The sequence below is a fragment of the Thermobia domestica genome, chromosome 8, assembly GCF_964235325.1.
Source record: "Thermobia domestica chromosome 8, izTheDome1.hap1.1, whole genome shotgun sequence".
Taxonomy (NCBI): domain Eukaryota; kingdom Metazoa; phylum Arthropoda; class Insecta; order Zygentoma; family Lepismatidae; genus Thermobia; species Thermobia domestica.
The window spans coordinates 150,910,439-150,924,306 of NC_137461.1; the positions used below are offsets into that span (position 1 = coordinate 150,910,439).

Consider the following 13,868-nt stretch of genomic DNA (forward strand, 5'->3'; position numbering starts at 1 on the left):
ATCCAGTTTCTACTCTGTACTCTTATTTCTGCAAGATCCATCTTAATATTGTCTTCCCATCTACGTCTAGGTCTTCCTAGTGGTCTTCTTCCAATTGGGTTTTCAGTTAAAATTATGAAAGCGTTTCTAATTTCTTCCATTCTGGCTACACGGAATGGCCACCTGAGCCTTCTACACTTAATGACCCTAACAATGTTAAGTGAGCGGTATAAACTATGCAATTCCTCGTTATGAATTTCCTCCAATCCCCATTTTCATCCGTCTTTGGTCCGAATACTACTACTACTACTGCTACTACTACTACTACTACTACTAATAATAATAATAATAATAATAATAATAATAATACGCATTATTATTATTATTATTATTATTATTATTATTATTATTATTATTATTATTATTATTATTATTATTATTATTATTTTCAACCTCTCGTCGTTCTGCTATCAATCTAGCAACGAAAGGCGTTCACAACTTAGCAAACGTGAAGCGAGTGACAAGTTACAGACCGAGTGCTAATGTAATACAATGTCACGAATTGTGTAAGCAAGCTAAAAAAGGCCTGAAACAATTCGTTTCCGATTTTTGCAGTCGTTTTTACGTCTGTAAGCTGACATGTTTAATATTAGTTTCTTTCTTTCTTTCTTTCTTTTTCATTTGTTAGTTACTTCAACGCTAACTGTAACCTCTATCATGCGTCTTCCTCGATCAAAAAACGTACCAATTTTATTTCCTGCAGTGTTTTCGCGTCACTACTTTCGAAATGGGGAGGGGGAGAGCACACCTGCACATTTCACGCTTGCGTCTGCTCAATGCTTCAACATCGTGCGAATTTGTGACCAGGCTTGGCCGTAGGTTTTTTACCATCATGTGTGGTTGGCAACACTTATCGGATGCAGTGGAAGGGGCGGAGCTACCAACACCTGTGCTCACCTGTTCTTATCTCCGATCGTTGTCGCTCACGCTTCGGCTCCGGGAGCCAATTCATGGGCAGGCCTGATCTAATGGTTGTTAGAAGTAATCTTCTGTCACTTTCTGTAATATCTTATCTGTAGCCTTTGATTGCATTTTCATGTCTGAAGAAAACAATGATATATTCTGGTGAAAACTGTAACACAGATTGTAATAATAAGTGTTTCGTTGGTCTGATTAATAACAATATTTAGCAAACAAGACTTAGATTTACCTTGATATACGTAATTAATTTAAATTAAGAAGTCAATATAATTTGTAAATAAGTTTAGCAGTTAAGTGTTCAAATACAGTGCAAAATACTGTACCGAAACAAGGATTAATTTCAAAATTTTAAATTTATTATTTTACATAGTATTTAATTTAATTTAATTTTTATTTATTTATTTTTTTTATTTATTTTACAGATCTATTGAGTTATCGGTATGAAACTAGTTGAAGACCACACAGTAACAGATAACTGGCAGTACCTGATATTCAACGAAATTGCACAAAGTTAACCATGTGTGCGCAGTCAGTGATTTTCCTTTATTTGACCATAAAAATACAATAAAAGATAGAATCCATTAACCAAACTTTAGAATTATACAGGATGAAATTAGTTGTTTCCGAAAATTGTCTCTTTGGTACGGACTCACAGTTGAATCTTTTGTAGAATGTTACAAAAGTGTAAAATATATTTTATTTATTCAAAATATGCTTTTGTGGATGTCTAGTAGATTTATTATGCTGCGTGTAATTGTTATAATTTCATCTTTAATACAAGTATGTTGTGTATTATTGCTATGGCTTCGTCAACTCTGTTGACACTTTACTGTAGCAAAAATATTTTAGAATCATTTTGAAGTAACTATGGTTAATATTGGCTGTAGCTATCTGAAGGCAATAACGTAAAAGCATTTTTAAAAATGCATTGTACTTGAAGCGTATGTAGGTAGTTATTGCATAATATATATTCTATTAATTTGAGTTTATGTGTCGATTTTTATTATATTTCCAACCCTATTAAAACTTATTTGCATTGTTTTTAAGAGCTTTTTTGTGCATTGCAACTTTTGCTGCAATGTTGCGCAACAAACATTGCAACGTTTCCAAACTCAATCACAGTCGATTGTTCTTTTCATGCTTAGATGCTGCTGCAGATTTGAAGGTGCGTTTTCCATAACGTGCTGCAGTGTTCTAGAATTCTTACACCTGAAAAAGGTGTGTAAACATTATCTAACTACACGAGAAGGAGAAATTACCCCTTTTATATATATATATATATATAAAAAAAAGAAGCGAATGTCATTGCAACGTGCTACACTGTTGCCAACCTTTTTGTTTGGTTCAGGAGACAGTGGATTCTGTACGCGCTAAACAGTCTATAAACAAAATAAACAAGTGCGGTGTTGCAGTACAATATAATTGGAGTATTCCTTACTAATTTTCGGGTATTTCACAGTAAAATAGGGATCAAGGTAAGAGAATTAGTTTTTGTTTTAATAAGCAGTAATAAACAAAATACCATTAGTATTATAGTGACAAACTCAAATTATTCTTTTCTAATTTGTGAGGTATGTAAAGATTTTTTTTCACAAAATGGTGTAGTTTCCCAAATCGCACTACTACCGTGTGTCCGAAATCGCACCAGTGCGATTTTGGCTCCCGTGATGAATTGTTTTTCCTGGTTTCTTTCTCGTTACAATTCACACAAGGTGGGCACATGGCAATATGGAAAATGGTCTCCGGAGTCTATGAATCGTGCTTTGAAAAAATATATAGAAAATAAAGTGACGCTGCCCAGCCCAATAGCAGGAAGAAATAGAACTACCAATATGCAACCACAAACAACAGAAGCACTCTCATCAGGTCCTTACAAAAAACATCTTGAAGAACGACAAAGGCAATCAAGAGTATTCAAACATGTGGAGAGACCTAATCTTTTTGAACCGTCAGCTAGGTCTGCATGTGCTTCAGGAAACCTTAACACCAAAAAGTGTATTCTAAAAGTAGATACACGCAAATCACGATGCTCCGAGCTACATATTCGCAGTGTTTCAAATGTGACTATTAAAATTAATGAACAAGATTGGTTTTGCGTCCTTTGTCAACAAACTTTAGTCGAAGATATGGTACAGAGTGTGTAAAGTCTGGATACATGAGTTTTGTGCAGGTGTTTCAGATGAACGTGCATTCCAATATGATTTTTGTGCGCATAAGGTGTAGCTGTCTGTTTTCCATAAATATAGATACTTTACGTTTCATAGGATTATGAACAATATTGCTCATTGGATCAACAATATGGATGCATATGTTTTTCTTTAATGATATGTTCTTCCTCGTATTAATAACACTGAGATAAAAGGATGTGATTTATCATAGAAATATTAATTTGTTTTACTTGTAGGTTACATTTCTATTAGCTTATTTCTAAGGTGTTATTTCTGTGCTCGGTTATTTATATTGCAGTATTTTTTCTCTTTAAATATGTATTATACTTCATCTTAATATGCGTAACATAAATAAAATAATGCGATATTCCATGGAAATGATAATTTGTTTTACCCATATGCATTACTGTAAAAAATGCATATATTCAAATGGCGGTGCCATTTTGGCTTCACATAGTGCGATTTGGGAAACCAGTTGCGTAAATCTCACCAATCATAGGCTTCTAAAATATTATCATTTTTATCATGATAATGATAAGATATCGTTATGGAATCACTGTGAAAGAATCGGAAACTATGAAGTTCAATACGATCAAAAAATCATTTTAAATTTCTTCAAAAGGTTTGAATTAAAACCATTTATGTAAAAAGTGGAAAAGTGGTGCTATTTTGGCTACTCTTCCCGATATATATATATATATATATATATATATATATATATATATATATATATGTGTGTGTGTGTGTGTGTGGGTGTGTGTGTGTGTGTGTGTGTGTGTATGAAGGAAGTTCCTTTGTATGTGTCTTTACCAGAATTCATGGGGAAAATGTTCATTTCCGTACTAACCGAAACAAGTAGGCTCAAACAAAGTACAATTTATTGAGATTTTAGATTATCTGAATAGGTTTGTCCATACTTGGGAAAGTGGGGAGATAACACTCAAGTGAAGGAGGCCAGCGTTCAAGCGTGTCGTACAGGAAGACTGGCAAAAAGTGTTTCTTGAGAGTTGGTGATTGTAACTGAACGACAACCTAAGAAGTAGAAAACAATGTGTACACACATTACTGTTTCAGACCTATATGTCAGGGTTGCAATTGTCTAAGGACGTCATCCATAACTTAATAAAACCTCATCCAAAGGATACATTAGGTTAGGAGGATACATTAAAAAACCCTCCCAAATTTACCTTTTTTGGTAATTTTGTGCCCATAAAAGGTAACGAGATGGACCAACTAAACTCATAAAGGTACAGCCTGTTCCAAAAAGGTTCACCACATTGATTAGGCTGTTTTGATTTGAAAATTGTCTCCGTCCAGCTTTGATTATCATCGGAAACTGTAAACCAAACGAACCCAGGTTCAAGCCCTAAGCCAAACTTCACAATTGGAAAGAAAAATGTGCTGATATGTTTTCTTCTCTTAAGTGCAATAAAACATGTTGAAATATTATTAAGTGTAGAAAAAAGTAGCATTCATTAAAATAAGTAATAATACAGTATTTCGTAACTATGCATACTTTCAGTAAGTGCTGTTTCCATACGTAAAATAACATTTCCAATAAAAAGAAAGACAGCAAACATAGTTCTCACATTTATAGAACGAAAAAGACAAAAGAGAAAAATAAACAGCATTTATAACGGATGCTAATGGCACTCTTAGAAATTCAGTTATATTTCTTCAGCAGGAGCTCGACAGGGGTGTTTATGTAGTTCGATTCCTGTTTTTGACAAACCTTTTGGTATATAATGATATATTCTTCAATGCATGAATAATTATATAAAACAATTACATTAAAATAAGTCAGTTATATATATTCAACAATCATTTCAGGACGTATGAAATTGTTATGTTTAAAATGTAATGTCTAAAATGTGGAGGGTGTTGACTGAACACTAGTGTAGTATATGTGAATGTTAGATAAAAATTAAATAATTCGGCTAATAGCAATAAATAAGTGAGTGTGTACTTATTTTTCTGCAACTATTTATTATGCGAAGATTACTTTTCAATATTCTCATTACAGCATTGGAATTACAATTTTTAAATAAGTCAGAAGTGTAAAATAAAAATGATGGTATAAAAAGAGAATATCGAAAATCGGACCGTGGATCCAGACAGCAAGTTTAATATCCCCAAAACCATGCCTACAGCAAGTTCACACTCTGACCCTGATAAGGACATTTAAGATACTAAATTGAGTTTTAGTAAGGAATGAAGAATTCTTTTCCATAATTTTCAGTTAACTACTCTCAAGTGCTTTTCTATGGAGGTGGTAAGGATTGTGTCCCAATCTCACTCTCTCTCTCACACACACAATCCCTCGCTCTCTATCTTATTTATATGCATAGATTAGTATGTATGTACGCGGGTTGAGTAAAATCTGTTGAGTATATAAAACTATATATATATATATATATATATATATATATATATATATATATATATATATATATATATATATATATATATATATATATATATATATATATATATATCTGTCATTTTGAGCGAACATTAAAGAAAATTGTATTAATAATTGAAATAGAACTCAGAAATACTACATATACACAGTATAAATTTCCAGTTGAAAAATAACTTTATAATATAAAGGCTAGGCAAAGTTGAATTGCCAATGTCTTTACTACAGGAGAAAATTCCAAATCAGCTCCAGAGCACTAATTTTCTTTTACTTGTCTTCTGTCTCTTTCCAAATTTAAGTTCTTTGACGCAGTTGATGTTGACTTCCTACTACGCTCTACAATAGTTTATATTTTAATTATATATAATCATCTATATTACCACCAACCTCCTCTCATCCTAATTAATTAAATACCTTGTTGACTCTTTAACGACTCTATGAGTTTCTGAGGACGACTCCTATTTCAGAATCTTTTTTTGATATTTTTACGTTTGTATAACAGGACAATTTTGTTTAACATTATAGATCATCACCACTAATTAGGTACTAATTTTTGGCACGCGTTTTAAAATTAGTGCGGATGTAGGTGGGGATAAGTACACGTGTAGATAGTCCCACTCACTTTTAATAATACGCCACTAATTTTGTAAAATGCCAAATATTAGTGCTGATGATACCGTATAGAAAGAAAATTCGTGGCATTATAAAAATAAAGGTTCAATTAGTTTCTTTGATAATGCCGCTATCAAATATTTGCTTTTATCTTGCGGCTTCCTGATAAAATCACTAATTTTCTTTCTATGCGGTATCGTCAGCACTAATTTAACACTAACTTTGTGTATGGGTTTCATCTCAATCAGTTAAGTGAGTAGGGCTAAGTTCACGCTAGCCTATTGACTTCTTTTTATATTTTTTGATGTTTGTGTAATAGCACAATTTTTTAAACATTATAGACAGCACTAATTTTTGGCTGGGTACTAATTGGGCACTAATTTTCTTCATATGGTTTAAAATTAGTGCGGGTGTGCGTACGGCCAGTTTTATGTGAATACAGCTCCACCCATTTTTAAAATAATGCAGCATTATTTTGTAAACTATACCATTGCTAAATTAGTGCTGACAATACCGCACAGAAGGATCACTTGGTTTCTTTGATAATGCCGCCATTAATGATTTTCGTATGTATTTCGGCTTACTGATTATAGCACTAATTTTCTTTCTATGCGATTTCATCAACACTAATTTACCACTAACTTTGTGTATGGATTTCATCTCGGATCAGATGAATGGGTACGACTAGCGTGAACCTAGCCCCACCCAGATTTTTTCTGAAATTTCTTAACACACAAATTTATTAACATTATACGTCGTCGACATTAATTGGGCACTAATTTTTGGCATATGATTTAAAATTTTTGCGGGCATGCATGGGTCGGATGTTCATTCACGAACGTTCGGAAGTCCAATAGAACGGTTAGTCCGTCGAGCGGTATTAGATAGAGTAAAAGCGGGGAAAGATATCGAGACACAGTTTTTGTCATTGATTCAGTCAGTGTTCGAAGTGGAGAAAAAGCACAGGCGGTATGTTTCATTACGATTTTGACTCGACATACCGGATATGTAAATATTCAACTACAGTGAGGGTATGTTGCCTAAAATATTGCGTTTCTATTTACATAAAGACTAAAAACCATTAAAGAGTTTCTCTGTAGTATGGGGGAGGGGGGATGGAAAGACTTTGATCCCCTGCCAACAACTTTCTGGAAAAAAAGTAAAAAAAAAATCTCCTCATTGTATTATAGACAATTATACACGAAAATGCTCAAAAGCCGAATTTTTATATTAACAATTTCCTGCGTGAAAACTCCTGAACCCTCTATTCGACTGAGTGGTATTCGAAATCCCCGGAAGATTCGCCCCGCACAGCAGACAAGCCCTAAACCCGCCCATGCTCAAAACACGACATATATATATGCATTAAGGCAAGACGACACACACACACATAAAAAAAATCAATATGACACATCAAAATATAAACTAGATGAACTTCTTTGAAGAAACCTCATTTTAAAAACAAAAGATAGGAAAAAGAAAAAAAAGGCGGAGTTGTCAACTTAGAAATTATTTCCACATAAGAAATAAAATCTTTCTTCTTGCAAAACCATTTGTCAATTACTGTGTATAAAATGGATTTATTAAATGTATTTACTCTCCAGTGACGGTATGTCTGGATTACTAAAAAACCAGAGGTTGTATGCCTTCATCACTGAAAAACCAGAGGTGATATGGATGCCACCGCATACCGTCTCACTTCGATCCAGGGCCGTGCCGTGGGGGGGGCGAGCGGGGCGACGGACCCGGGCGCTGAAGTAAGGGGGGCAAAAAATTCGGGAGAAAAAAGATGGAAAAATTGCTTGGAATATATGTATGGGGACGCCGTCATATACTCTCGCCTCGCCTCTCGCAGCCTATACTCTCGTGATTTTCCACGGCACGGCCCTGCTCCGACCACTGGATTCAGTGTCTCAAGAGTATGTTCAATCTTCTTCCTTAACTCTCTATTTAAACCGGAAGTGGTTCAAGTTAGTCATTTCCGGTTTCAACTCTTACTGCCATAGAAGGAAAATAGTAACATATAACGACAAGCTGTTTAAGTAAACGATTCAGCGTCTGTAAGGAACATACATGACTATTATGAACACTCTACTAAACCGGAAGTGGTTCAAATTTAATACTATTTCCGGTTTCAATACAGGTTTTTATAGAGTGAAAACAGTAGTAGATATCGAGATGCGGTTTCTTGCAGTTGATTCAGCGTCCCAAGAATAGGCTTCATCTCCTCCGTTAACTCAAACCAGAAGTGGTTCAAATTAACAAGTTTCAGTTTTAACATTTATCCCCATAGAATAAAATAGAGCAACGAGCGATTTCCTTCAATCGATTCAGGGTACCTAGAGAAGATACTACTACAACCCAAAACACTACTAAAACTAAATGTGATTGAAGTTTACTATTTCGTCCGCCCTCAATTTGGATTTCCGTACAGCAAACACGGTAAGAGATATCAATATGAACTATTTGATCTTCTCCGTTAACAATCTATTCAATCCGAAAGTGGTTCAAATTAAGGGTTTCAACCTTTATCGCCACAGAACAAAAACAGTAAAGTGTAGCGAGTAATGGGTTTTAGATGTGGATTCAGCGTCCGAGAAACAGGTTCTATCTTTGATCTTGTTAATATACTGCAACCAGTAATTATAGATATACTACTTCAAGCTTCAATTGATATGCCCATAGTTTGAAAGTCTACCATATTTTCACACTGTGAAACGAAATTCATTTGTCATATTTATTTTTAAAATGCTAATATGGAAAGAGAAATTCTATAGCAAGTATATTAAGTAATTTAATCATACCAAAAATAAATAAATAAAATTGTAAATAAATAAATAAATAAGGGGTGCATAGGGTTGCCATATTTTAAAATTGGAAAAACGGGGGATTCTAAACAGTAAATACTGATGTGAACGGTATCGGGTTATTTCCCCAAGTACGTTTTCCTCAAGTGCAGAAAATGTGGGACTTTTCCTCAAGCGCCTTATCTTGATATTGATCATGAACTAGAAATCGAAGACAGGAATACAAATCTTGGCCAACAGCCAGAATGGGGGGATATGATTTCTATACGTGATAAAATAAATGCAATATTGCCACTGGTTAGGTATAATTTTACTACTAAATTTTAAGAATGAATGTCATTTATATAAAAGGACATTGAATATACTTCAACTATATAGACTACACAAGCTTTCAATTAGGATTCAATCATAGCAGTTTCCCCGTTTTCAGTATCAAATTTTTGAATTACGAAGGCAAAACTCTGCATCTGAACCATTCAGAATAAAAGGTTTCTTTAAATACTTAATACACAATTACAGGCAATATTGTTTAAAATAGATTGTCCTATACACACGATTGCCTCAGTAAATCACATTAGTTTCTTGGATTGTGTATAATACAATTCGAATGAGCTGTATCGAAGAAAACTATAGTAAATTCTCCAGTATTGAAAACAAAACAATATGGTAATACAGATCTCGATAAAATTGAGTCACAATATTATTTTGTATTGTATTTATCCATTGAAAGTATCATCTTCCATTAATCTGTTAAGACTGAGAAAATTAGCTGGCCTAATCAGGATATACAGACTCGGAATTCGAATCCAAGTTCTCACGATTGAAAAGAGCAGCGCAAATTGTTTACCTCATACTCTTTTAACCTAATGTTATACAAAACTACTAGTAAGTTTACGTGTTAACTATGTAGGTTAATGACTAAAAGTTTGAACAATGAACTAAACTTTGAATTAAAATAGATCATTTCCTTCAAAAGTGATAAATATATATAATTTATTCAACAAATATTTGAGAAACATGGTTCCAACAGTGCCAATAGAAACTCGGCAATTGATTAATGTAACTTATTGTCCGTGTGACTTATTCCATATCACACTACTTTACCCAGCACTTTTAGATTTAAGGGACTTAAAGCATAAATCAGTGTAGTGATTCTGCCTTGAGATTTGTTCCAATGAATTGATTGCAAAACAGACATTTCATACTGTACATACCTTACGTTCATTTTCAGCTGGATTAATATAAAACATGTAACATTATTTGCAATTTTGTTCAATAAAGTATGATTTTATTTGATACCCTGCAACCCTAGCTATCAGCAACAGCTCAAATAGCCAGCACTGAAGTGTCACCCCTCTTCTTTCTTGTATTAGTTAAGAATTTCAGAAGTTGTTCTCCTTCTTTTGGATAGATGATCATCAGATTAAGAAGAAAGATAAGCACTTGAGGAAATGACACTATTTCGGAAAGTTGGGGAAATAGACAGTTGAGGAAATAACCCTATTTCGATGTGAACTTGTGTATTATAAATACTGAACTGGAGTCCTTCGGACAATTTTATTATTATTATTATTATTATTATTATTATTATTATTATTATTATTATTATTATTATTATTATTATTATTATTATTATTATTATTATTATTATTATTATTGATTTCTTTGTTAAGTGACCCTTCCAATGTACTTTTCTAACGAAACTAAAATAAAGCAAATTTAGATTTTGTCTTTAATGTTTTATTAAGTTCAACAAATGTGAGTCTCGAATTGCAAAGTAAGTATTACAATAAGATATCTATAATTGTAAGGATATCTGTAAGGCAAGTTTTCAAAAATAAATAAATAAATAAATAAATAAAAAAGCGATATATGGCAGATATTGTTCATACAGTTTTCTCTCTAAGAAACATAAACTAAATTTTTATCATAAGAAAAGTAAAACATATTTTATTTAGAAGTTTTGATCAATCTCTTATAAAATTTCTAATCATTTTTAAAGATTGCTACTTGAAATTGTACTAACATACAAAATTGCCACGGCTTCACAATATATGGAATACAGCATGAACATTTTAAAACAAAAAATAAATGAATCTAATCTAAACAAAGTGCTAAGGATACCGTAATTCAATTTGCAATAATTCCTGAATATACAAAGACTAGGTGAACACATGTAAAAACATAGACTTGTTCAGCTGAACTGGACAGAATGGTTATCAAAGAAATACGCACTCATGAGATCATACATTAGTATTCAAACCACCATATATTAGTATTAGTAGTTGAACCAAAATGTGTATGATTATGCCACATTTTTTACATATTTTTCACTCCCTTTAACTTTTTTTTTTTAAATCTCGGTTGCATAAAATCTTATCACAAAATTCTACGCATCATACGTTTCATATTGTATCACGTATTTTCTCCAATGCAAAAAGTGGATGGTTTTTCGTGATTGAGACATGATTAAGCGGGGGAGAAAAATAGGACATGAAAATCGGGTGGTACCCGCTAAAATCGGGTAATATCGCAACCCTAGGGATGCAGTACAGTTCATGGAATATATCGTACAAAAATAATTAAGAGACACTCAAAGCTAACACGTTTAATTATGATTATTTATTTCACATGTTGGTTAAGGAATATATGTAAAAATTACGGTTCAGATTTATTACACGGATCCATTTATAAATTCATGTAAAATACGCTTTTTGCACTGAATCGACTGTTTGTGCTCTAAGCAATCATTTTAGAGGCGTGCGTTTGCATTCCTACTTGCAGATTCACTTTAGAAGGGCTTGTGTCAAAACGCCACTTCTGCTAGTTGGCCACTAAAAAGCGCCAATGCTATCTAATCGACTCAAAGTTGGAGGACCACAGGAGTGCGTTCGTAGGGAGCAGATGTGTTAGTGGCGGTGGGCATGCACATGAGCGAGGATAGCTCAAAAACTGTATATAGTATAAAATCACTTACGTGTTGGACTATGTATTTGCACGTTACAAAAGATATTATAGATAATATCCCGATGTGTTCTCATTGCTTGGACATTTGTGCTTTCCAAAATAACAACGCATTGATAACGTAATTTTTACGAATATGTGTATTCCTTAACTCTCTGTCACTTCTATGGTTGAGCGGCAGGAGTTAGTACACTGACTTCAGATACTTCACTTTTTATAGCGTGATTAACAACTACCTTATTGGCGAATCTGCGCTGAAGAGATTAGACTTTCGTTAATGTGTTTCTACGTAGATATGCATCTCACATGTAAGAACACAACATATTTCCATTATTTACACACTGAACTATTAAAATTCTATTACAAATTTGTCCTGTAAAAATTTGTCCTATACAAATATTTGGATGTATACAGTAAATCTGGACCAAAATTATTATTAAATATCAGTGTAGAGTAAATCATTTTCCAGGATTTAATCAGATTAAGAATAAACTAACTGATTAACAATTTGTGAAGAAAAATAAATTTTGTACCATAGTTTATAATGAAATCAAAGTTAAGATTTTTAAAAAATCACAATTTTTAATATTCCACAGCACCATTCAAGTATAAGATTCAATTGAATTGTATCTATATATACTTATAACTTATTAAAAAATGATATTTCAGGATCTAGGTGACTGAAATTTATGTCTGCTACTTTAAGAAGTCATCTCTAACTAGGTTGGTAAAAAGAAGAAATAGAATAATCCTTTTACGATTTTAGATACATTAATATGCACAATGATAACGACAATGACTTGTAATAATAAAATATTTAGCTCAATGTTTTTGTGAATATAGAAATGTATGTAGTGGATATAAGAAATTACTTAACCAGCGAATAACTGAACAAAAAACAAGTCCATTATCCCTGTTAATATATCAATTTATGTACACCTGGAAGATGTTGAGTTTACAATATGTTAAGTATTCTAACTTTTTCTTCCAGAGAAGTAGGTTCAAAATTTAACTCCATAGGTACAAAAGGTATAAATGTCACTTCCTTGTATTTAGTGTCATGCAGTTTTACTATATGGATTCATGTATAAGTAGTAGTAGTAGAAGTAGCACTAGAAGTAGTAGTAAGAACGGGTTAGAAGCCCCGCAGAGGTTTGTTGGGTTCTGTTCTTGACATAAAATGGGCAAATTAAAGACTTTCCAAACTTTTTCCGTACATTTTACAATCTGTGGATCCTTATAGTAAAATTGCACCTTTAGTGTTTCCTTACTTATTGATCTTTTTTTTTTTTTTTTTTCATTTACCGATCACAGTTTTGTAGATTTTAATGCAGAAGTTACATAATAAATTTGGATTAACTGGTGCAGATGACAGCCTCACAAAAAACGTCTGCAAATACTCCACATTCAATGCGTCCTATGATATTTTCCCTGTCTCACTTTTTATTTCATCTGTTTATCTTCAGGAGTTTTGTAGATTATAAGCACTGGACGTGTTATCTGACTTTGCAAGAACCCACATTTAAATGGTGGCCATTTCATGAACGGTGCCCTGCACTAAAAAGACAAAGATCCTTCAAAAGTTGTTTGGTTTTCATGCTTTTTTCAATGATATATCAAGAGACATACCTTCCAATTTAAAATTTTTCAGTGATTCCTCAGTGCCTCATGACTGGAGGCTCTACATTCAATGTGTCCTATGACATTTTACTATCTCACATTTTGTTTCATCTTTTTATCTTCAGCCGTTCATGAGTTATAAGCATTGGACATTTTATCAGCAACACCTTGAGAACATAATAAAGTATGTTTAGAAATTTGATTACCGAACTCCGAGGGGTGATTCCCTGTGTCAAATGAAAGAAGGTTCTAACAAATATTGCTTACAAAACTCCTCTTTTTAGAGTTATAAACCGCCGAAGATGGAAAACATCATGT

General features: G+C 33.0%; 2 protein-coding genes across 3 annotated transcripts in view; both read left to right on the plus strand.

The window, feature by feature from the left end:
• Positions 1-1,755, plus strand: part of LOC145693284 (clavesin-2-like) — a 54,608-nt gene extending 52,853 nt beyond the window's left edge. The window contains exon 8 of the mRNA XM_081769133.1: positions 1,383-1,755. Within this exon, the coding sequence (XP_081625259.1) occupies positions 1,383-1,414 (32 nt within the window). The 3' untranslated portion in view covers positions 1,415-1,755. The remainder of the gene's footprint in view (positions 1-1,382) is intronic.
• Positions 1,756-12,687: 10,932 nt separating this feature from the next.
• Positions 12,688-13,868, plus strand: part of LOC145691862 (retinaldehyde-binding protein 1-like) — a 41,936-nt gene continuing 40,755 nt past the window's right edge. For both annotated transcript variants that reach the window (XM_081767172.1, XM_081767173.1), the window contains exon 1: positions 12,688-12,959. In XM_081767172.1, coding sequence (XP_081623298.1) covers positions 12,893-12,959 — 67 coding nt within the window. In that variant the 5' untranslated portion in view covers positions 12,688-12,892. The remainder of the gene's footprint in view (positions 12,960-13,868) is intronic.